The 26,132-nt window shown below is 39.9% G+C and overlaps 2 protein-coding genes across 4 annotated transcripts in view; one reads left to right on the top strand and one right to left on the bottom strand.

Moving 5' to 3' along the window:
• LOC148188496 (E3 SUMO-protein ligase ZBED1-like) lies at positions 1 to 25,165 on the bottom strand. The gene is made up of 5 exons (XM_088083864.1): positions 24,556 to 25,165; positions 22,840 to 23,347; positions 22,011 to 22,197; positions 21,523 to 21,848; positions 1 to 190 (listed from the first exon to the last, which is right to left on the bottom strand). Exons 1-5 carry the CDS (start codon positions 25,163 to 25,165, stop codon positions 1 to 3), a joined length of 1,821 nt encoding a protein of 606 aa, XP_087939990.1.
• ikzf2 (IKAROS family zinc finger 2) overlaps positions 9,066 to 26,132 on the top strand; it is a 101,527-nt gene continuing 84,460 nt past the window's right edge. For 2 of the 3 annotated variants that reach the window (XM_088083131.1, XM_088083130.1), the window contains exon 1: positions 9,066 to 9,477. The gene's annotated coding sequence lies outside the window, so the exon portion shown is untranslated. The remainder of the gene's footprint in view (positions 9,478 to 26,132) is intronic. The other variant, XM_088083128.1, reaches the window with a different exon arrangement.

The following is a 26,132-nucleotide window of genomic DNA, read 5'->3' as shown; positions in this document are numbered from 1 at the left end:
TCAAATTTCTGGTGCATCTGACAGCAGCATTGACGGGTCAACCCAGCCTCCTTTGTTGTCCTCCTCATTGACAGGGAGGTTACTTGGGATGCATTGCTGGAGTCTGACAGCTGTCTGCTCCCTGGCACCTTCGGCATGCTGCTCTCCCAGAGGCACCCGGAGGTGCCGAGGATGTGCACTGCACATCTGTCTATCAGGGAAAATGGAGCGGACGGAACATGCACAAAGCAGGCAGCACGAATGGGGAGTTGAAGTGACGGACGTATATACAGGTGTATGACAGGGGAGGTATGTTAGAGGTAATATGACAACTGTACAGCCCTGACTGAGGTGATTATCATTTTCATGTTTCAAAGGTGCAAGATTATTTCAGTGCGATGTAATAGACTGAGAGTATTCATTGCACTGATTCAATTCTAAGTGTAAAGAACCTGATCATTTGTGCAAGTGATGCAACCTAGTTTTTTTGAGTATGGGAAAAGGTTTTCTTGGGGGATATCAGTGGTGTTAAGAACAAGATTTTAAATTTAGCTGTGTAAAACAGGGTCCATTTATACTCCTGAACATATTATGTATCAATAGTGTAAGTCAAACTCCTTGGTTGGATATGTGTGTACCTGTATATTACTGTATAAGCCCTTTAGTTTCATACTTCACATGTGTTTATCTGTGATGGACCATTGTCTTTATATAAAGATGGATGACATAAGAGCTCCCTAAAAATGAAGACAAAACATTTGGATCGCCACTTGAGGGCTGGTTGCAGTAAAGGTCAAAAACCCTGTCACCTCCTTGTTAGCGAAGGGAGCAGACTTATTTGTTATTTATTGCTAGCAGCGCTGCTCGTGATTGGTTGGGTGGGTATAAGGGCATGAACTTGAACCAATATGGCAGTTACTGTTTCCAGGATATTTTGGCTTAATGTTTGTATAGTGGGAGTAAGCCGGACAATCATTGTCCATCTTTAAATACATCTGTGTGATGGACCTTATAATTGTCTAAAGTGGCTGTCTAATGGCCAGGTTGAACATTAAAAGCTTCTTATCCTGGATTACTAAACTTAATTTTATACTAAAGGATCGTCCACATCAATAACTATAACAGTAACTGTAAATATGTCACTTTAAAAATTGTTCTAACTAGACCACACCCCATTTAAAATGACAAGTACAATGGCAAGTAGTAGTAGTAGTAGTAGTAGTGGGATCACTTTCAGAGCAATATGATGAATGAAAGAGACACTGACATGATCAATTGTCAATTAAAATACATCCAGATTTATAGGACAGCACAACAGCGTGTGGCATGTTGTTGGCACCACGGTTTACAGATTGTTCATCAGTGTGAATGCCCCCATGGTTATCAGTAGAGTTAACATTCTTGGTGTGGACGACCCTGAGCCCTACATCGCCATCATTTTCCAAATTCAGTTTTGTTAAATATTGCGTGCTGTACTGATCAACATGACAATAATGTCAATAAGACAGAAAAAACAGACAGTAGGCCATTTCTTGCTGAGGCACTGAATCATTGAAGAGGTGTGAGTGAACATCCACAAGTTGAGCGCAGCCCGTCAAAGCTGTTACAACTTGTCTTACCTGTCAGCATTTGTTGGTGTGTTGGAGTGTGTTGAGAGAAGTATACTGTTGCTGTTGAAAGACTGCCTTGCTGAAGCCCCCTTTAGATCATTTATATGCTGGGGAGAGACTTGTTGTTTGTGCATTCTATCCTTAGGTGGTTGTTTTGAGGATTGGACATGCGGATGTGGGATACAACTGAGCCATTTGTTTCTCAACTCAGCTTTTTGTCCAGGGCAGAAAAAGATTGGGTTTTTTTGTTGTTGTTGTTGTTTGTGTGTTTGTTTGTTTTGTGGTCCAGTGTATAGCAGTTAAAACGATGAAAGCTTGAGATTGTTAGCCAGATTTTATCCATACTTGTGAGCCCAAATTAAAGACATATTTATTCCATTTTTTTTTTTCTTTTGCTTAAAATATACCAAATTGCCAGTCAGCGCTTCAGGGCCACTTTGAGAGCTAACCTTGCTCTGAGCAGACTCAGCTTATATACATCTTATTTCTATTAGAGCCTGTGAAACTCGGGCAGTGTGTTTTAACGGGGGGATTTGTGGGGCTTTCAGCAACTCATCACCCTGAGAAGCCCAATAATCCATGTTGCTTATCCAAAGAGGACTTTTGGCACAACCTCCCATGGGGTTGCAAAGCTAATGCAAGAGCTGGAGCATTATTCTGTGGGCTGATATGTTTCATTCTTTTATTTTTTTTACCCCCCTAGTGGTGTAAATAACCCAATTATGCTAATAGGTGTATCTTTGGAAGCATACATTGTTGGCTCACCAGGACGGGGGGAGAAAGCATCTTTTTCTAAAGCTGCCACATACATTATCTGTAAAAAGTGAAAGCCCATTTTTGTTTACTTACATTTTGCGTAGATACATGTAACAAACTATTAAGTAGGAACCGTATCCATATCAATTCATCTAAAAGCTTTTCCAGACTGCATAAAGACAATAACCATAATTTAAATGTGTATTAATTTAATTTGAACACACTGTGTATATCATCGTTTCCCTTTTAGTGAGGATAGTGATGTGATGAAGAATGGCAGTACATTATGATTACTTTAAATTTACAGGCAGGAAGTAGTGAGGTGATGATTTCTCCTTGTACATTGGCAGCAATACAATCAGCCAGCCTGTTTCAATCCCAGCTTGTCAAATACCACCACATTGTCAGTAATGTCTGTGGCAGAAATGGATGCAAAGAGGCACTTTTCGCAGTGATGTGATATGCGTGTCAGTTTTAGAGGCAATGCACAACAACCCAACTCGTTGAATACAGCCGTTTTGTCAGTGCACGTAGGTGTCAGAACAGAAAGTATTATTATGTTTATTATTATGTTTATAATTTTCTGATCACATCCTTGATATGCAAAAAATTTAGAAACAGTTGCTTGACTGAAATATTGTTGTTTCACCATGAAAGAATCCGTTTAACCCTTTGAAACCTAAGCAAATTGGCTTGAATTCTTTCAAAAACATTGACAGCAAAAAAAGACCAAAAAATTAGCAAGAAATTAATAAAAAGTTACAAGAAATTTACCTGAAATTAAGCAAACAAAAATAAATAAATTAATTAATTAATTAATAAATAATTATTATCATCTTGCATCTTAATGCAGCACAAGAGAACTAATGTCTATCCAGGTTTTAAAGGGTTAATGTCATTTTTCAGGGGAAAAAAATGTCTGAGTCTTATGAAAAGAGAATAGTGTTGCAACTATGGCGACTCTCCCCTATATTAGTGGCTACTGATAACAAAAATGTATTTATATTGATGATTCTAGACTTGGTATTACTTAGTATCAGACGGCAAACTAAATTTTGTGGTATCCCTGGCAGGAACACATATTAAATTTTATTTATCTTCATAAGACTACTGCCCTGGCGAATGCTGGGAGGCTTTCCCACAGACATGCTCCCAGGGATTATTTTGTATATCAGCATGTTTCATTTTTGGCTCCAAGGATCCTTGCTTCAAGGATGAGAAAAAAGTAGCCTTGTAATGACATTCATTTATGAATATTCAAGTCAGTGAAAGTGCTCTTGTAGAAGGCAAACCAATACACATAAAACATAACAGAAATGCACACAAACACATTTCACTACTTTTCCTGGCTTTTTGGTTGAAGTAAGAAACCCTCCTTAGTTTGTCATTAGCCTGTTTTATCAGCCAGTTCCTCTATGCTTGCTCAAAGCTACTGAGCGGACATTACTTTTGAGTGCAATCACTGCAATATTTAGAGTTTTGTTGAGGCCCTGGAGTGCTTACGCTCTGCCAAGAAAATAAGCCAGGGGACACAGTGGCATTATATGTGCGAAGGTCAGCTTGTTAACCAAAGTAATTGGATTTTGCAACCCTCTCTGGGTGATGTGAGCCTTTAGCCTGCTGTTGCCGCACAGTCTTTCCCTCATTCCAATTCTGCTATTGATTTGTCTTTCATTTGGATTCAGAGTGAAGACAACAGCAGACATCACTCAAACTCACTCTGTGTCATAAAGCGCTCTGACATCTTGATTAATCAGCATTTATTGTAGATTTATATAAAGAATCCATTAACATCTTTGACAACCAAACTGTGTGTAAAGAATCCTGAAACATCTGCGGTACCTGTGCCAGTATACAAGCGTTAATTACTATGTAATTCCTCAGTTGGTTTCACACCGACTATTACATATTGTAGCATACAGTAACATACTTGAAGAAGTATTCATAAATATTTTTTTTTTTACTTAGTTCAAAAGACTTGACAGTCAGACTTTTCCACATTTTTAAAAGTTGGCTGAAAGGTAGCCTTAATCTGTTGCAGGCAGAGAGAAAAGTGATGGAATGGCTGGAAAGAAAATATCAATAATTCACAACACTGAAATGTGAAAAGTTATAGCCATGGCCTGCAACAGAGAGAAAGAGAGAGAGAGAGGAAGTCGATTTTGCTCTTGGCTGTTTTGAGCAACTATGGATAACTATTCATCAAACAACTACAATAAGCCACCATGTGAGCAGGATAATAAAGACTTGGAAAGAAGGAAATAACACTTTGAACTTTGGGTTAAGTGTCTGCTCCTGAGTAGAACATGTTTAAACAATCACATTGAGCCTTATATAAAAACCACAGCTTATTTCATCATATCAATACATTTTCCCAAGGCTGCGCAATCTTCTAAATGTGTTAATCTGATGCCCTATTATGTTAATTTGGCAGACACTCTGGTTCAAAGACACTAATATTTTTAGCCTTACACACACACTGGGAGAAATTTGGGGTTAAGTGTCTTGGCTGAAAGTCACTCAGGAGCTGGGAATGAAACACAAGTAATAACCACAAGTAATGGATAACCTGCTCTATCAGCTGAGCTACAACCTCCAGGGGCTGGATTAACCTGCCAAAGCACCCCAGGGCAAAGAAAAATAAATAAATTTAAAATACACACATTCCTCCAAATCTGTTTACTTAACAGTATGCAATATGTCAACATAGTAAAATATTAAAGGTGTTAAAAAATGGGGCTTAAAACTTACTTAAAATGCAGGAAAAACCTCAGGGCCCTCACTCTTCAAATGTTATTCTGCTTTAGTGGTGCATATTACCAAACAAATGTGTAATTAATCAAATTATCATAAAATATTCACTACACAGATAACCCTAAAGGCCTCTGGGGCCCCTGAGGGTCTGGCACCCTGGGGTAGCTGCCCAGTTTGCCCTGTAGTCAGGCCCTGCAGCCACGGCTAAATGTTCAGACATTTTACTGTAATATAAAAGTTGATCTTCTTCAAAGTTTAGAGGCAATAATATGACTTATAAAGTGACTGCTATCAAGTTTAAAAAGGGTCACTCAGATTAATGTGTGCACATGTCCCATGAATTTAGGTGCATAACAATGTCCCTACAGAAAGAGAAGTCTGAGAGAAGTTTGCCTCACAGTTCAGGAGTTCAGAAGCAATAAATAATAGAGTGTTCTTGAGCTTTGTGATAATAAGTCTCCTTGTGCATCTGATTGCCTGCAGTGAACAGTAACATTACGCACACAGTAAACTGCAGGCTTGCATTCCCATGTAACCGATAGTACAAGAAGAAAACTATTGACCCCGCTGTTTGGATGAGAGAGACTAAGCCGTGGAAGTCATGATTTCAAAACTGCCTATAAATAGTGTGAATAATGACAGTTGGGTTTTTTTTTTCATTCTCTTGACTGAAACATCTTTTTATCTTTGTCATTTCATATTTACTTAAGTTTCAAGCAATAACATCAATAAAATTAGTAAAATCAAAGCCAAACTCTAACCTCACTCTCAGACTTTAAACCACCAAGCCCCAAGGCTCTCCTCCTTTACAAATCCCACTTAAACCTCAGGCTTCGACACAGTCGTCTGAACTAGACATAAAAAAGAAGAAGCATGTGTCTGAGGCAGGCAAAGAAACCAAAAGTAAGAGAGATTAAATAAATAAATAACTCAAACACCAGAGTAAAAACTGGTTCAGAAGCTTTTGCTGAGGTTGTATGCTCTTTGAACAACAAATACGTCAACTAGTATCAAAATCATGTTTGCTGTACACATAAATTACCCTTAAATCACGTGTGTGTGTGTGTGTGTGTGTGTGCTTGTGTGTTGAAGAATCCCAATATTAAATAATATAGGCCTATATTTTTAATATATGTAGACTATAGATCGGTACATATCCTGGATGTATAAACTAGATATTCCAGCCTCAGCTGGAGTTCAGCTGTCCACTGCAATGCTGTTGACCGCAGCAGCAGTGTGTGTATATATATATACACATACAGTATATATAAAACAGTATATGTATACATACTTTTTCCTTTTTCAAAACCAGGAGCCCTACAGGATAAAACCAATCTAGCTTTAAAAAACAAACAAAAAACAATAACAAGCAATCTGTGGGCCACAAAATCAAGCTCCTATTCATTGTCTGCGGAGCTGCTCCAGACCTTGACATCATCACATCACATGTTCAAGATGGACTTTTCTGGTTTCTGGCTTTGAGAGAGAGTAGTATATGTTCACAAATATTAATTGAACAATTCTAAGCCATAGAAATAACATACAGGAATTCATAATGTACCAATATACTCATTTTGCCCATTTCATGGTCTACGTATGAAGCAACTTCAGACTTTCTACTCTATGACATCAGAGTTGTCAGAGATTTAGCACTCTAGTTTTTGGATTTGGGAGAGAGGTGTTCATGTTTACTTATATTTCTCGACACTCATGTTATTCCAGAGGAATAAGGTATGAAATTTGAAAATGGACGTTGTCATATTAGGTCTCTTACTCAAATAGCCGATGCTGTTGTTATTCTTGGGGGAACAGTCTCTTGTCTTAAAATAGAGAATCATATTTCAATCATTCAAACAGACTTTGCCAACTGATTTTTAATTTGTAGACAAACCACAACATGCAAGAAAGTAACATAAAAGAAAGGTCAAAAATCACGTCACGTTTGGTCTTAAAATATGTGAGATCCTGATGGGCCATGTTGCTATTGTGACCGTAATCAAGGCAGTCAAGATAAGCTGTTTTCCTTTTGTTTCAGAATGTTTCCAGACCACCTTCTACACCTTTACTCCACATGCAAAATCCCAGTGGTGCAGGTGTGGAAAAAAATAAAACTTAAAATAACCTGTTTGTCAGCTGCACAAAGCTCTGCTGTGCATCACCTCTGTCACAGAAAAAAATTCCCTGATGTATCAAAAACACAAAACAAGATGAATAACATTTTGATGTCCAATTCCTTTTCATTGTGAAACTGTCATTATGCACTCATGAGGGTCACATTGCCTTTTTCTTCCAGTTTCAACACAATAAAGTCATTTAGTGCTATGGATGGACAAAAGAACGGACGGACAAACAGAGAAATAAATGTGACGCCATATGATTATCAAATGAAAGGCAACCCCAGCAAACCCAGAGAACCCCTTCCTGCATTGCAGAACCTTAAGAGGGCCAAACGGTTGCGGCCCTGAGTTCTGACTCGAAGAGATAAGGAGACACATTGCCCAAAGCACTTAGGCTGGTATAAATGCTGTGGACAGTACACAGTGTTCTACAGGTCTCTGTGAAAAAGGGTGTTTTTGGCAAGTTCCCACTCTGTACTGCAGAGGAATTTGTGCAACTTCCTCTTGTAATGGCTTTTAGATAACAGCGTTAAGGCAGATGGTAGCAAGTTTTAGTGCAATGCACTCGCCCCCTCCTCCACACACAATAAATATAGTATTGAATAGCACACTGTTATTTAAGTGTCATACACCAAAGGGTGCCCAGCTCACACTGGCTAGAGGACACTACCTACATTTTGAGGCAGGAGAAATAAAGGATAGCAAGACTACATACAGTGTGTATAATATTGGTTATTGCAAACAACACAACCCTCTCATTCAATGATTAAACAAAAACTAAACTAAATCAACATGTTAAAGTATATATATATATATATATATATATATATATATATATATATATATATATATATATATATATATATATATATATATATATATATATAAACACACAGTAAAACATCTGATTTATACAGCCAAAAGAAGTACGCTTGACCTCTGGTCAGGTTCATGGTTGCACAGTGGCATCATAAGGCCTGGGCACCCAAGGTTTCACCCCTGAATGTTTTATACATAGCCACAGATCTAAAATCTCAAATATTATCTGGAAACCACTAAAAAACTGAGTTCCCCTCCAGTGTCCTCAAATCCTTGAAATGTCCCTGGAGTAACTTTTTGCTCTGGATTTTAAAATCTGCTTAATAACCAAATATGTTCTCAGTACTGGTTTGCTTGGTATTTCTTCTGACCATTTGTGTTTATACATTTCAAACAAAATAACAATACAGTAGTCTAGTTTATTTTCTAAGGCCCATTGGAAACAGTTTGAACAGTCCCAGTACAAAAATGAAAAGTAGGCTAAGTCTGCTGGCATGTATGTTAATTAACCCATTTCAAATCACTGCATGTTGTTTTATGTTTTTTTCGCCTAACTTTACATGCCTCTCATCCCATGTCACACAAGTTTTTGGCCTGTAGGCCTTATATGAACAAAAGCAACACAGCCCTGTTCTCCATCACATTATCCTCATCTACAACTACACTTAAAATGTGTGCATGTAAATTTAATGCAGATTTTAAAAAAGGAAACAGCTTGTAGCCCAGAGTCTGTAATGACAAACTCTATTGGAGTAAGGAGTAGGTTACTGTCTACACTTAATGCACTGTATATCAAATAATTCACAAAAAGATTATTTTATTAAATGCTCTTGAACAGGTCTTACTTATATTTGAGGGCTAATCGTTATCGTTTTGACGTTTTGAATGTACAGTTAGGGAAAGCACAGGTGAACTGGATAAACATTATTGATGGCTCAGTTCCATTAATTGTCCCAGTGAGCTGTTCCTGTGAGCTAGCATGCACAATAGCAGGGCCTCCCCTAAATGGAAAGCAGCCACCACTAATGGTATCAAATACACCTGCGCGTTATCTACTACGACAAAGCAAAATGTCTGTCGTGAAAAAGTCCTGGCTTGGTGGATGTAAACGTTGTAAACAGCCTTTAACAGCTTTATGCTTTGAATTCCGTGAGTTTTACTTTAGGCTGCAACTTCACCCCTGCTTTTTTTAAGCCTTTGTTTGTTAACATTTTGGTAAATTTGCGCATGGAAACGCATGCCGAATTATTTGTTAGCAGTTCTTGTTTGCATTATAACCAATAAGTTGCAGACAACTATCACTGAATTACTTAAACACCGAAGAAAACTTAAAAACGCGATGTTTCTCGGGCGACTTCTGGAGTTACAAGGAGTGTCTTCAAAACGGATTAATGGACGTTTACTCCAGATGTACATCGGAGATATTTATATCAATGGAAAGGGTAAGTTATTATGAATTTTAAAATTTGTGTTTATTGTTAATGTGTTAAGATTTGACTACAGTATGAGAAGAAGAAGAAGTGTGGCGTGGCGGGCGTACAGGGCTGTCTTTGTTAGTGAGCTAGCCAAAACAACAAAACCACAAAAACTAACCTCCTGTTGTGCGGAGGACACCAGCCTGTAGCCTACATGTCCCATACACATTTTGCCTCACAGTTTGAAAAATGTTGCTCTAAAATGATATTTGCCTGTTGTTTCTAATTATTGTTTAATTTATCTTCGGTTATTGCTATAGTGACAGATAGGTGTGTATTCATACAACCATTGGGGCTTTTCACATGCTGGCAGTGGTGGGTACTTTGGCAAAAAAAAAAACTGTCAAAATGACTTAAATGTTTCTTAAAATAAACATTTAAGTCATTTTGACAGTTTTTTTTGTGTGTTGTTGTAGTGGTTGTTTTCGATTTTTCTTTTTTTTCTTTGTGAATAGTTTTTGAATTTTTATTTTATTATTATTTTTTTTTTTACATTTTCTAAATAGGGTACTTTTACTTTTCATACTTAAAGTACATTTTCATTATTATACTTACTTACTGTTACCCTAAGTAACATTTTCAAAGCAGGACTTTTACTTTTAATAGAGTATTTTCACAGTGTGGTATTTGTTCTTAAGTAAAAGAACTGAATTCTTCCTGCACCACTGCATGCTGGTAATTTTCTCTTGTCTTGCACACATTAGCTATTTAGAGATGATATGAAATTAAAACAGCTGCATTTAAATTGTTTAAGTGTAAGACCTTCAAGGGGCTATTCAAAGAATACATCAAATATTTTATTTTGCTCTGTACAGTTGCTTAATGCTCAGGCCAGTACCATGGGAGGGATTAGGGAAACTGCTTGCTGTATCAAATATGCTGTCTAGTTCTGTTGTACAGTATATGACTATAACTAGGTTTAATTATGTCTTGGAAGATCACGTTGCATCTCTGTATGTCTTGAACACATGGGAGATTTCCTTATAACACAGATAACTCTTCTCAGCTGGAGAATTGCCCCACAGTGCTTAACATAACACTGTCAGACTATAAAAAAGCAACACATCCACAACACACATCCACACACTGTATTTTGTTTGGTTTAGTGTCATTTTGATCTGACTCCCCCAAGCGCCTTGCTGTTTAAACGCCATCTGCATGCCGCCGCTTAATTACTGTCTGCGTTCCTGTAGCGACTGCCTTCTTTAAATGCAGTGTCACGACATGCATATCACGCTAAAGCTGGGTTTTATGAAAGATGGAGGAGGAGAGTATTAGTAGCCTGTGCGGCATTTCATCTGTCACATATTGTCGGTGTCACACTGTGACGTTTACAAGAATGGATGCTGAGTTAAATACTGAGCAAATGTCTTTGCAGGCAAAGTGTAGGAGCTCATAATCCCCCACAATAATCACAATCACAAAGTAAGGAATACAACAGGTGTGGCCATGTTGCATTCAGTGAGGTGCGAGAAATGTGTTTGAGCCATTAGTGTTAAGTGTTAAACAGCTTCACATTAAGCTTTTCCAATTTATGAGCATTATCTCTCACTCACAGAGGGGATGAATGCGTCCATATCCACTGTTGATTGTGCAGAGAGGGGATTAGTTTGTTGTCTAAGATGTACTTAGTAAGATTTTTGTAAAAATACATTGTTTAACAGCTTAAATGAAAAGCAGGGTTACAATAGGGAACTATGTATGCACTGTGGATTCACCTTTTTCCCAAAATTGGTACCCTGCTGAGTTTTCATTTTAAACTATCATGGTTTTGTTTACATGCCATAAAACAGACAATACACCTGTGGCATTTGCACAACCTTTTTATGTTGTAAATGTAATGCTTTAAAACCTGTATGTTTACACCAGGTTTTGATCTTCTTTTCCTTTTTTATTGGTGTATTGCCTCCTGTTAGAGACCATTACTGCCACCAGCTGTTGAAATGCATCTATTCCCTCTCAGTCAGTAGATACTCAATATCTCATCACCCCTGTGCAACCTGAAATAACCAATGTTACATCTCTTCCTTCTCTCATTCTTTTGAAAAGCATCAGTAAATACAAGTGTCTAAGGTGACATACAGAACATTAATATAACAGCAAACAGCTATTTGCTATGTAAAGATATAGTGGGGTAATGGCACCCTTAGCAGAAAATGAAGTCACTGTGTGTTTTAATATGAGCTTCTCTGTTCTGTGTTTTGATTGCCAGGCTGGCTGCACATGCATGTGATTGCAAGTAGGTCTCTGACTTCATGTCCCACTGGCCAGATAATTGTCACCACTCTGTGCTGGGGTCATAGGGTAGGCACTTCTGATAATGTTGACTCTTATTCAGATGTTTTTGTGTGAACGCAGCACAGGCAGAACTCGTTATGAGTCTTTTTTTTTTCTTTACCCCAGCAGAAGTTTGAGGAGTTTGAGTTGCGGGATGGATAATTGAACTTTTAGTTAGGGCTGTCCGTTGAAAGTCAGAGATTCACTTTTACTGTTTCTTATGTTCTGCTGCTCAATCTGTGCCTGGAGTGCGCTCTGTGGTCCGAGATTGTTGTGCAATGGATAATGGAATTGTGTGTATATATTCATATAGTGCTCCTAGTAAATGGTCTAGCAGCAAAAATATAAAATTAATATGCAACAGCACGTTTTAATCGTTTAATGTTCTGATGTGTAGGAAACCATGCCACCCTCTGGTTAATGCTGCTAGCTTTCTCAACACTGTTGCAATTGTAAGCACTGTTTGTGCTGTTAGCACCACTAGAGACAACAGAGGTGAGAGCTGTGTGAAGGCAATCCTAGTCCAGACTCTGAATGTTGTATTTTGCACCTTTAAAGTTGGAGGCAAAAAGTCGATCACGGCTCAGCTTTTGCTCTATCACAGTGCATCCTCAACACACTGTGTTGGCCATTCAAATGAGTGCACAGTACAGCCTGGGCAGAATACCTCGTAGTGTAAACAGCACAGCGTGGTGCTAATTTTACTGTTTACTGTTTTGTAGATTATGGCTCGGATAATAATTTTCCATGCATACAAAGTCCTGCCTCATACGAGTAAACTCTGCTGTAAAACAACTTGGCATCTGATGAGCCTTCAAAGTCAAGGACGGGCTGGACTTCTTGGATTGCACTTAATTTTTTTCACCAGTGTAGCAACAAGCCCACATCATTGCGGCCCTTTGCTCGTTTCAGCCTGAACCTGGCTCAAAACAGATATAAACATATACACATTAATGAGATTAATTGCCTCTTTTAGGAAATGGACGGAATCAAGGGAGGCTTTTAATCAGGTTTCAGCTTGAAGGTAAAGGGAGGAAATGCAGGGATGTGACTTGCTCCTCTTAAGTCAAATCTAAAGTAGGACAGGCATTCATAAATTATGGAGTAAACGGCTTTGAAAGAGAACTCAAATGCGATTTAAATGTTGCTGTGAAATCTAAAGTAGTTTATATCTGTACTGTCCTAGGAATGCTCTTCACGCAACACTTTAAATGCCATTCAAAATGCACTCTTATGCTCAGCCATAATTCACTTACTTATCAAGAAGAGGGACATGGAATTGAATGCATCTGTTTCCCACAGGACTACATATATTGATGTATATTAGTACTCGCTCACGGGGGTAAAAGTTTGTCAATTATATTGTTTACTGCTTAGTGGCCGTGCAAGTTTGTTAAAATTTTGCCAAACAAACTTTGAATTTAGATGTACACCTGCTGTGCTTTGCTAAACAGGGCTACAACAGTAATTAATTGATGTGCTGCACATCCTATTATATGTGTTTTGTTACACATGTCTTTTCAATTTCTTTATGAATTCAACATGATGGTTTATGTGTGGGGAATGATGCTACCCACACTGAACAAATCAAGAAGGAGTCATATTTTAAGTGAAAATGGTTGATTGAATTAGAGAATTTCACAACCGGCTAAAAAGCATCTTTGGGCTCATTGGCAAAAATACTGACACTGAATGCACCCACAGAACTCATGGGAATAGGGTTATACCCAGACAAGCAATAGTCAGTTCTATAATGAATCCGACAGGCACTAACCTTTGCAGAAAATAATACTCGAGAAGAAAAAGACTTGGGTCCTGAAGCCTAGGAGTAGAGATGCCCAATTTCAGCCCTGCTTTCTAGAAATTATGTTAATATATTACAGATTTGTTTTGCCAATTATGCATTGTGGAGAACACCAAAGTGCACATGAAAACATGAGCTCTTATGTTCATGGCTTCCAGCTAAAAGTTGGTTTCCAGAAAACTAGAGGTCACCTTTAACTCCTATTTGAACTTTAAGGAAAAAAAAAGCACACACAAACAGGAAAATAATAACTCAAGATCAGTAATATTTTATTAGGTTTGTCAAAAGAAGGAATAAATATTTATACTATAATGTTACACATTTTCTTTCTCACAAACTGGCATCTTGACAGTTCTAATATTAATGTAAAGGAGGGATTTTCATGTTCTCTAAATAGCCTCGCCCTGTATCACACTTTGTAAAGGTTAGTGATGTTAGTGCTGGCCTCTTGCACATGTATTGTCTGGACTGTGCACAGATGGAAGTAAATGTAGTGCCTTGTAGAGGAGAGCAGAAGATGGAATTATGCTTCTGCAGATATACACATATGTGTTTATACAAACCTACACAGAGAAGCATTTTAAGGCTTGCAGAAGAGTTGATGCACACATCTCCCAAATTTCAACAATGTATTGTATGGAGTTTAATGTCAAGCAGCCTGATTAGTTTACCCAGCTCCAGTCAGGAGTTGGGTTTGAAACAGAGAGGGAATCTATGCTCACATCAGCGTGCTACCACGCTGGTGCTAAGCAAGTGCAATGTTTACCATGTTCATTATCTTAGTTTAGTGTGTTAGCATGCTAACATTTGCTGATTACTATATAGCATGCATGCATTTTAAACTGATGGAAAAAAAAAACTTGTTTAGATTTGTAGTTATTGCAACTACTAGATAAATTGACATTTTGATCTCATGATGGTACTAGATGAAAGTTTCAGAGTGACAGAAGATGTCAGAGTTTATGGTTAGGGGGGTAATTGTCAAATGTCATAGCAGTCCTTCCCATAGTTGTTGAGACATGTTATGTGAATACATGCTATTGTCATACTGTGTATATCTTTCTCAGCATATACTTGCAAGAACATTCCAGTTTGCAAAATAATTTGATTTTCAAACAAGTGAGGGAGACTCAACTAAATCACTCTTGAACCACATCCAAGCAAGAAGCCATTTTTGAAATGGAAATCTTTTTCCTCATCCGTTATGTTGCATAATTTCCCTTTCTCTATAGGGCTCCATCTGTGGCTGTGAAAAGGCCCCCAGTCTGTTCAATTGGAGCTATTGTGCTCATGTTTCCTGGTCACATCTGCCAAGCAAGACTTGTCAGCTGCCACTCGGACCTGTCCAATTAATTTCCAATTTGAGGGCAGAGGGATAGATGGGGGGGGAACATAGATGGATTGACAGTCAGGATAGATCTGAAAATGAAACATGTTATAGCCATTATACTTGCATGAGAATGATCATCACTGCAGCATTTTAACGCAAAGACTATATTTCACCAATGAGATGGTAATTTAAGAGGCAAGTATTGAGAGGAGGGCAGAACTTCATTTCAAGCTTAATCTCTCCAACTCAGTGGCAGTCATATTATCACTCTCCCCTACAGCATGTGGAAATATGTAATGAGTTACACTCAACAGTCTGAGAGGACTGACTACTGACTCTTGGATAGGTAAATATTGTTCATCCTTGTCATAAATCTGTGGATGGGGCTTGGGTACATGCAAGGAGGTGGTCTTCGCATGCACCCAAACCTAATCCCCAGATTTATGGAGGCCAAAGCACTCAGTCTCTGTGACACGCATTTGCTTTCACAGAGTCTTCGTCATCAATCACAATGCAACACCAAGGACGTCCTGTTTTCTCTGACATCTGCTATTTGACAAACTAAAATTGACTGACACAGCAGAGAGGTTTATTACTTTATACTGCTTTGTGTGGTCTTCAGTCTGTATACTTAGGAATATTCGCACAAGTCCACTGTGCCAGGATAAATTTTTATTTGTTATCACACATTAGAGAGATAATCCATTCAAGCTTTGAATTCATAATACTCTTCTGCAATAGAGTGCCAAACATTTTTTTTCCATGAAAAGCCAGAAAGACACGTCCAAGGAAGGATTGCGATCATTTGTTTTGATGCTATTCCAACACCAGCATTACTGCTAAGTGAATTGAACTAATGCATCTGTCTCATCCCTGCTGGTGAGTATTATTTATTAGCCTGATCTGAATCCAGATATTTTATCGTGCACCTACCCCATTGTACTGTCTGTTTTTCTCATCTCCCTTTCTACTCGTCACAACATTACATTAGACTCTCCTCTTGAGGTAAGATGTCTTAAAAAATGTACATGTAAGTACATTATCATTTAAGTTTATCTAAATGGTGACATTGCTATTTTATGCATGTCCTTAGTAGAGAGACACATCTAGTTATTGGGTTGCACATTCAGTAAGTGATAATCAGCCCTCAGAGCAGGAATTTAGTGACATGATCACAAAAAGCTATATGATAAAGTAAGAAAAGGACACAGCTAGTATAGTCTGGTTCAAGCAGTGCAGTTTGGTTTGTGTTCTGTCAGCAAGGGACACATTGGACTATGTTGTCTGCCTTTTGTTTTCCGCCATCCAACCTTCCATTAAAGTTTTGGATGAATGTTTTCAATTTTTTTTTCATGGTGGGATGCCGCAGCTCATAAAGGGAATTCAGTGTTATTTGTGCAGCAACACTGATGCTTCTGATGGGTCAGGACAGCTGACGGGTGACATTTAAACAATAAAAGGCGGATGAATTGAAAGATTGTTTATGCAAATAGATATAAATATGTGATTCATCAAACATTACAGTAAGCCGTTTGAGAATGTCTCGCGGAGCACTGCCGAGGTGTTTTGTTGTTGCTGTTGTTTGGATTGACTCATGAGAAAAGGAAGAAAAAAACGTTCTAATTCTTATTTACTTTGGGGTTTTAGATGAATGATTTAGTGCCTTGGCAGAGGAGGCATCTTATATTCAGGCTTTTCTCAGAACTGGTTGTGAGTTTAAGTGTGTAACTGTGTGTTGCAACCCTGTGTTTGTGTATGTGCTTGTAGTAAAAACTACTTGGCTTTATCGCGGTTCCATTTGGCAGGACTTAAAAAGACTTTGGGACATCCAGGAGTTCATCAATAACCATCGGCCTCATGAAAAGTTAATTCATTCAGGGCTTGAGAACAGACACTATTTTCCCTGTTGGAATCGTGTTGATGTAAGACATCCTTTAAAATCATCCACTCACTCTTGCTCTGTCGCTGCTGAAAAATAGAGGAGGTGTTGTAGTGCTGTGGTTTCAGTGTGCGTGTGTTTATAAAAGAGAGGAAGAGAGCGAGACAGAAAGAGAGAAAAACTGCAAACAGTGCCGTCTAGACACGGAAACAGTACAAACACCTACTCATCAAGTCTATCATAAGGCATCTTAATTCAACTTTACACTAAACTCCATTTTCAAATTTAACAGTTTAAAGTTAGCCTACTTTTCCAAATATTTATCAGTTACTTTTCAAAAATTTACACAGATCACTCTTCATAATGGCATAACTAGATCCACTGCACAGTACTTATTCAAAAAGAAAAATACCTTTTTTAGAAGTGACATTAGATCCACTGCACAGCTCTAATTTTAAAAGAAATATGCCACTTTCACTTGGTTCACTTGTTATTCCCATTATTTGCTACTCCCAAAATAGTGGTTAAGAACACCAGGACCAAATATGAGGAGTAGAGTTTTCATTAACATGGTGAATATTAAGGGCAAAATAGTGTTAACAATCTGTTATATCCAAGTGTTCTCTGGTTTAGCTCAACTTATGATAAAAATTCTGAATTTGTAAGCACGTTACTGTGTCATTCATTACCATGCGTGTTTGTAACCTACCAAAATCTCCATTTTAACTGATTTTAGCAGTTTAGATGAGATGAGAATGCAATGCAGGACGAATATAGAGCATGAGAGGGTATGTCATGCCAGGGGGATGGCAGCGCCATCTTGTGAGCTAAGTGCTTTGTTATCTCTACTAGCAAAGTGTACGCACTCACTCAAAAACTGAGATGGTTTACAATGTCCAGGTCTGAGAGCAGAGATAGTGCATCTGGGTCTGTAATTTAGCCTTGGCCAAGTCGTAAGGATCCCTATTGTTTACTGGAATTAGTTTGTCAAAATAGCATTGCTTGAAGCATTGTAGCAAGCACAGGTAATACAAAACGATCCTTACAAGACGGCGCCCCATAACATGAGCACAGCCGGATGTCACCGTCACATTCTTTGAAAATAAAACACTGTAATGCTATTTGGCGGGGGGTTTATTTGACTTTAAAAATATTTCTGTTGGCCGGATGAGGGTTCCTGTTGGCCCTGTACAGTTGTAGGGGAAACACTGAAAGTAGTTTAAAGAGACCTGAATTCCTCAAGCAGGGTATTTAAAGCTGGGGAGCCATGACAGTTCTTGAGACTCTTTCACAATTTTTGCTTGCTTGGATCTAAGAAAAAGCAAGAGACCCTTGCTAGAGAGCCTTAGCCTGTGATCCCAGTCACAAGGGACGTGGAGTTCACAGATGTAATTTGGGATAGACCTACAGTGAAATCAATTCTGAAAATCACCAGTAGCTAGTGGAGAGAAACTAAGGTGGGGTGATGAAAAGATAGGAATTTACTGCTGGGCCAAAACATATTTTATACAGCAATGTTGCTTTAAGTTTGACTGTTTAACTGGCACTTATTGTTGAGTGATAGTTATATTTATCAAAGCTATGTTGAAATTTTTGTCTGCTGTCTGTTGGGTATGACTGAGTTTGTCTGGGGTATTACCATCAGCACCAACAGGAGAGTTTGAAATCTGCAGGCTTGGATGCATGGATTTTTCCATAAGAGTCAGAAAATGCCCTAAGGCAGCTCATGTAAAATGCACAAAGGGCACATCATTTTCCAGGTATGACAGCAATGAATAAAACATCAATAAATATGATGATTAGGAGGCAAGACCGCTTTGTTCCCTCTCTGGTCAAGGAAGTTTAGGATTATGGAAAAAACAGGACATGGGTAAACCAGAGAAAGTTTGATTTAGGTTATTTGATCTCATTCACCCTAATTATGCTTCTCTGAAAAGCTTGAATTTTCCAGCATGTGGTAGATAGAGAGCTGGTCAGTCACTGATTTGCCCAAAACATCCCAGCAGCATACAGATTGAGCTGTTAGAAAAACCACTTTGCACTGCACACAGGAAAGCAAAATGACTGCATGTTGCATGTGTTGAAAAAAAAAGTCTTCAGCTTTCAGAAAATACAAGAAATCATATTTTAATCAGTGATATGAGTGACAGATAAATTATTTCTCTTTTTAGTTTTGTCAGATCGAATTGGCAAATGAATGACACTCAACTAGGTTTGGCTTCACTCTTGTGTCTATAACGCTCAGGGCTTCCTTGTGTACTTAAATACTGCTCAGGGCTTCCTTGTGTACTTAAATACTGCTGCCTTCTCATGCCTTCATCCCATGGTATCAGCACTGGGACACATGGGACACATGGCTGTCTTGTGGGTAAAACTTGTAAGATGGTTAAAGTTGTCAAACTGTGGCAGTTAGGTTAAGGTGCCAAAACTATTTCTGCACAGCTCTGTGTGCCTGTTGTCAAAAAATGTAAACTTTTGCTGCAGATTTCAGACACACTGTACACACTGTGCCACAGGAAGTTAGCATACTTAAATTAACAGATTGATAAATACAGCTCTAATAATACAAATTTTCAAGCTAGGTAACAGTCGTAACTAGCTGTGTAACATATGGAGTGCATGCATATTCGATTACTCATCTTTTAACAAAATTTTTCATAAAACTTGCTACACACCTGACAGGCCAACCTCCTTACATGCTTGTCACTATGCATTGTTGAATCTGTTTTTGTCTTTGTTCTGTTGTACGTGCATATTCTGCAAGATTAGACAGCGAAAAACACTTTCTGCCATTTCTGTGGTGGGGTTTTCATACCTTCATAAAGAATGCATTTTACACTAGGGGCGTACGCCATATACTAAACAAAACTATGTGGAAACAAGGCGTAACTACATTGACAACTGCAAGGACCGCACAGACTTTTATACTATATCAGTTGCTCTGAGCATCAAATACTGCCGTGGGTTTACATTGATGTTAGTTGAAAGCCTGGTGGGTCTCATAAGGATGCCAAAGAGTGCCTTTGGCGTTGGAGTCACACGCCAAGGGGCATGACAGTGTGTTGTTATTTGACCACCTGGGCTGGCTGAAACCCCCTCTGCCAAACCCATCTGCACTGGTGTTGTCTATCAGAGCTTTGGGCTGATCTCCAGAGGCCTGCTGTCAATGCCACTTGTTAGTATGGATCTAGGCAGTCAAGCCACTGCCAAATCTACATTTGCTGCCCCCTGCACATGTTAAATAAATGCATGAGTCTTTCCATTTCTGTCTCAGGTGCCTTTTCCCCCTGATCTACTGATGCAGGGTCAATGGAGGATATCAATAGATGAATGACTACGATAATATGCTGTCCCACTAACTACACACATGTTTCGACTTTTGCAGAGCAAGATGGTATAGCAAAACTGTCAACAAATTTTGGGTGACTCAATTTTTCTTCATATGCTGTCCCTGAAGCAAACACTCACGACTATATTGCTATGCTTGTCCGTGGTGGATTTGCCTGATTGCTGGGTTGAAAGCTGCACATTCCATATTCTTTCTCATATATGAAAGTGACACTCCAATCCTCTGATCTTGGCAGTTTAAATTCAGACCATGATGCCTTCCCTCAGACCACAAGGGAAATTAATAAATGATTAAAGTCTAGTGGAGTCTAGGGAAAGAATGGTAAAGAGGGATAATGGTGTGTTGCTGAATGATGCTATCTCACTGCACTCTGGGTTATGTCTCTATCTACTAGTGTGTGCATAGAGGAGGCAATGCCTGGAAGCTGTTTTGTTGACAGGTGTCCTAAATGATAAAAGGACACTTTGAGAGGAACGTGATTACATTCCAAAGCCCCCTTAGGTCACATTTAAACCTTGAAATTGTAGGAAAAATTGAATGGGACCCTGAACTGAGCTGAATTGAACTGGTCAGACTGTCTTTAGGTTACCTGGCTCGAACTTTAATGATACCAAGATCACGAAGGTGGTTATCAGCTTGCTGTTTACCGATTAAAGCTAAGAGTCTGTTTATACAAAGGTGGAAGGGTTCATACTTATTGGTCAGCTGCATGCAACATCAGTAGGTCAAGCACAGCATTTTTAGTATGTAATAATAATAATGATAATAAATAAATAATAATTAGTGCTGGGCATAGATTAATTTTTTTAATCTAGATTAATCTCACTGCAATCCTGTAGTTAATCTAGATTAATCTAGATTAAAATTATAGATTTGAATTTTGCCAGACATTCAAAATAATATCTATCTATCTAAATGATGAAAATGCATCACAAACTGCTTGAGAAAGCTGTTCTACTATAATATTTGGTAAAGAAAAATAATGTTCCATAAGATTTACTTTGGTGTTTAACTTTTTTTTATTTTGTTAAACACAGACATTTCGGAACACAGGTTCTGTCTCCATGTGGAAAAAGCTTTTTCCTGCTAACTGGAATGAACAGCAGCGGGTGCAGCCTCTGATAACATGACCCTAATCGAACTGTGGGCCTACATTAGAGGTCATGAAGAAGACCATTAACAGTCAGTAGCTTTGTGACACGGCTTGAGCCAATCACTCCAGTCTCTGCTTCTCCTTTTTCCACCAGTCACTCAGGCAGACCAGCTTGTTCACATTTTCCGGTGCCAAACTTGATCTCCTCTTCTGTGTGATATGGCTTGCTAAAGAGAACAGTCTCTCGCATGGGACAGTTGTGGCAGGAGTCCCCAAGTACTTCCGGGCAATGTGGGCCATCTTACCATAGACAGCAGCATGCTCCGACCACCACTTCAGTGGACACTCCTCCAAGCTGGCACTGGGCTCTACCTTGTACCTCTCCACAGCATTGTCTACTGGTGTCTCCTCATCTGACTCTGACTCAGATCCCATCAGTAGGGGGGCTGTTTTCTTCTTAGGTGGCCCAGGGTTCTCCTCCCTGGGTGGCTGCTGAGCAGATTCTTCTCCCTTCACCAACTCGCTCAGCTTTGCCCACACTGGCTCCCTCTCTGCTCTGGGAAGGCACTTGAGGTCCTTGAATCGTGGATCCAAAGCAGTTGCCACCTTTGATGAATAAAAAAAAAAAATTATTGATTGATGAAAATTTAACTTTCTAAATCCAACCTCCTTATTTTTTCATGGCCTATTCATCTATCAATTTATCTACTGGCCTAACTGTTTATAATGGTCAGACAACACAGTAATCTTCTAATCAGCATGACATACTTTCAGCCATTCCAGGTTTGTCTTCTCTCTCCGCTGGTCGAGGTCCTTTGTGAAGGCAGCTTTGAATCGCACGATGTAGGCAGGATCATCATCCGAGATCTTCATTGCTTGCTGGAGACGGCACAGGGCAGGTAGAACCACGGAGCAGGATACATACTTTTCCCCACCAAGGAGCTCAGTGATGTACCTACACAGATGTAGACACACAGTCACAGACACAGTCACAGACAGACAGACAGACACACACATGGTCACACACAGACAGAGACAGACACAGTCACAGACACAGACATACACAGACAGACACAGTCACAGACACAGACAGAGACAGACACAGTCACAGACAGAGACAGACACAGTCACAGACACAGACATACACAGACAGACACAGTCACAGACAGAGACAGACACAGTCACAGACAGACACAGACACAGTCACAGACAGAGACAGACACAGTCACAGACAGAGACAGTCACAGACAGAGACAGTCACAGACAGAGACAGTCACAGACACAGTCACAGACAGAGACAGTCACAGACAGAGACAGTCACAGACAGACACAGTCACAGACAGTCACAGACAGACACAGACAGTCACAGACAGTCACAGACAGACAGACACACAGAGTCACAGACACACACAGACAGCCACACAGTCACAGACAAAGAGCAACAGAAATAAATGAGTTCATTTTTACTCAGATTACTCTATTTTACAGCAAGTTCTGAATCATATTACATTTAAGGGCATGCATTTCTTAAAAACAAAATGACTTTTACAAGAACTTGCAGGCCTATCCATGAACAAGCTTTCTTTGTAGACCATACCTGCATGGCTCCAGGAGTTTCTCCAGCTTTGCCAGCTTCTCATATTCAGCATTTGTTGGGAGGGTCAGATTGTGCTTCTGCTGGGTCAGCGTTGCATGCAGTGGGTCTCTGTTGCGTCTCACGCGCTTGATCATCTCCAGGGTCGAATTCCAGCGTGTTGCTATGTCTTGCACGAGTGGCTCCTGGTCTAGTCCAAGGAGGGCTTGCTGGGCATTCAGCTCGTCTGTGTTTGCTGGACTATGCCTGAAATGTCCCACCACTTTACGACACTTAGCCAATACACCATCAAAACCACCGTCTCGAAGGGACATGACAATGGTCCTCTGTACAAGATGCGCGGTGCAGAGCAAATGCTCGAAGGGCAGTATCCTCCCTGCAGCTATCATATTAGGAGCGCTGTCTGTTCCAATAGTGGTGATTTTGTCAGCTATCCCCCACTGATTTGCGACGTTGAGAAACTGCCTGGCACACGCTTCAGCGACGTGACGCTCCTCTGTTTTTATGACACCTAAGACAGAGAGTAACTCAGAATAAGTTCGCTGTTAGCAACCGACAAGCTAAAGTTAGCTACCCACAATAACGTTAGCTAGCTAAAACTGTAAGTAGCTAGCTAAGTTACAAAACATAACATACTGTAATAGTTGCTGGTAGTTAAAGATTTAAGATGGCATAAAGCTGCCACCACCTTTGTAAATCCGGTCTGGTCCGGCGTCAGAGGCAAGACAACATACACCCCAAAGGCTAGGAATGCAATACACAAATAACCTTTATTAAGAGTACAAATTCATAAAAGCTGCGAGACAACCACACACAGGAATCCCCATAGAAGTCAACCACTAAATAATTTGACAGCCCTCCCCATCCCTTAACACACAACACTGCAAGTGAATTAAGATAACTTTGCTCACACCTTACAAAGATCACTGCACACAGCACAGCAAAACAGCACTCTATGCACTTCTAAAACACTATCAGAATGCACAGCACCCAATATGGATTGCTCCAAACTGTAGGCAGGTCAAACCCACTCCAAACAATAGGGGGAGGCAGAGGGCTAACAAAGTCACAGATACTGCCCCTAAAATGGGGCCCCGGCAGGGTGTCACGTCACAAAAATCTACCATTAACACAGTAATAAATACACTTATAACAAACTCTGAAATATCACGTAACATTAGAAATTAACGATTAAACTTATCTCGCCGGCCTGGCGATTTACACCCCCATGGGTGTAAGTCTTGATCCTCCCCGTAGAGTCAGGAAGCGCACATGGGAAGAAACAGTCAATACAGCCAAGACGCCAAAGCAGTGATGGTGGATAACTTGCTTGCAGCGGCTGAACGGCGTGAAGCGTTTGTTGGGCAGGAAGGTTGCTGATCCGCCCAACGCTGCACAGGCACCTTCTACTCCCCGGTCCCTCGCTACCTAAAGGAGGCATCCAGCCTCCCCTCCTAACACAGGAACGGTTCCCCCACTCAACTGTCTTCGCCGCAACACTAAAAGTTGCTAACAGCACCCTCCCCGCCACGGTGCCGCAGCCACGGACAAGAGTTCGTCTTCACGCCGTTCTCCCATACTCTGCCCACCTTTGAGTCAGTGTGCTCCCTCCCCCATCCGAGCACAGGTGACAGTCATCAGTCATCAGGTATGTGGGAATCGCTCCCCACACTTCTCCATAGGCAGAGGGTGACCCCCCCCATTTCCTCACTACAATACCTAAGGCGAACGAGTGAAGTTCCCAGCTGACATCAATGAGGTGCGCAGTAACACCGAGGTAGTTTTCGTTGTTGACTGATGTCCAGTGGTCCCCAGTCAATGCTACAAACACAGCCCCTCTCAACTTTTCCTCTTTCGCGGCTTTCTCTGCGACATGCTGGTCATGAATTCTCCTCATGATTGTTCGCCTCGCCGGTAGTTTGTAAGATGGGTCACCGGTGGCCGCCTGGAGAATAAACTCAAGCCCATCATCTTCAACCACGCTGACAGGCCGGCAGTTGACGGCAATCCATTGAGCTATGAGATTAGTTAGCTTGCTTGATAGAGCTGTGGTGACGGGCTTGCCTCGGCTGCACTCGAACATTGTAGTTTGACGAACACGACCTGTCCCCGCTACATCGGTGCTGCTTGGCCCGGCTTCCTCCTTGCTAATGTCAGCTAGTGGATGCTTTGCATTTAGGTGGTACTTCAGACTCGAGGAACTCCTACAGTAAACTAATTCCGCTTTGCACATGGTGCAAACAACTTTAGTTTTGTCGACATTTCCATCGGGAAGCTTCTTGAAAACAAATTTGCCCTGAAGCAAACCCGGCCTCACAGCATCTGTCATGTTCAGCTTCGATGGCGGTCTAATGTGACCCGTTACACACACTTTTTCTGCCTTGTTCACGCCCCCTCCGCGTAATTCAACCAGGTATACATCCGCGCTTAAACAACAAAGTGAAATTGGTGCCTTGCTCACTGAATAGACCCAACTTGAGTGAATAGTTTATCGCTACATATTTCCTTATCGCGATAAGAATCTCACTACACGCAGCACGTTAACGCCGTTAACGGCCCAGCACTAATAATAATAATAACTATAATTAGTGGGGGAGGGTTAAGTTATTGTGGTGAGACATTAATGTTCAACAAGTGATAAAATCTTATATGTTAACACAAAAAAAGGAGAAAAATAAATATTAAACTATAATGGTGAACCTAGTGTCAGTCCCAGCTCATCAAATGCAGCTTGTAGTCAGTTGCCCTTGGTGCCAGATTTCGAGGCACTCTTTAACTGGGGTATGAGAAATGTAGGGTGGCAGTCCATTCTGACATTTTAGAGCAACTGCTGTAGTACATCAAGCAAGAAAGTCTGCATGGTGTGGGTAGAAAAGGAGGTGGATGTGTCAAACAAACTTCGGACTTTCACCCAGGAGACTGCTGTTTTTGTTGTGTGTGTAAAACCAAAAGTCGGTCAAGTTATTTTAATAACAACATCGTGTGCTAGTATGTGTAGCATACTATGCTGTAGTAATGTATGGCATGTGAGGTTACTTTACATTAGTAACAAACATTTTTTAAAGCTAAACCATTATGTTTTTTTCTTAAATCTGACCATGTGCTTTTATCAACTGAACCGACAGAAGTAAACCTAAAAATTAAGTCTTTACCCAAGCTCTTGGTTTATTTTGAAAATACACTGGATGCATGTAATAAATGGAAACTGTACATTTTCTGTGAAAGCAGAGGTTTATTTTGAAAAGGCACAATGCATGTAACAAGAATAGATTGACATGCTGTCCCTGAACCTCCAA

The sequence above is a fragment of the Plectropomus leopardus genome, chromosome 10 (assembly GCF_026936395.1).
Source record: "Plectropomus leopardus strain MGB_pleo_1.0 chromosome 10, ASM2693639v1, whole genome shotgun sequence".
Classification (NCBI taxonomy): Eukaryota; Metazoa; Chordata; class Actinopteri; order Perciformes; family Serranidae; genus Plectropomus; species Plectropomus leopardus.
The sequence above is the reverse complement of the archived record's forward strand: the minus strand, read 5'-3'. Positions and strand labels throughout refer to the sequence as shown.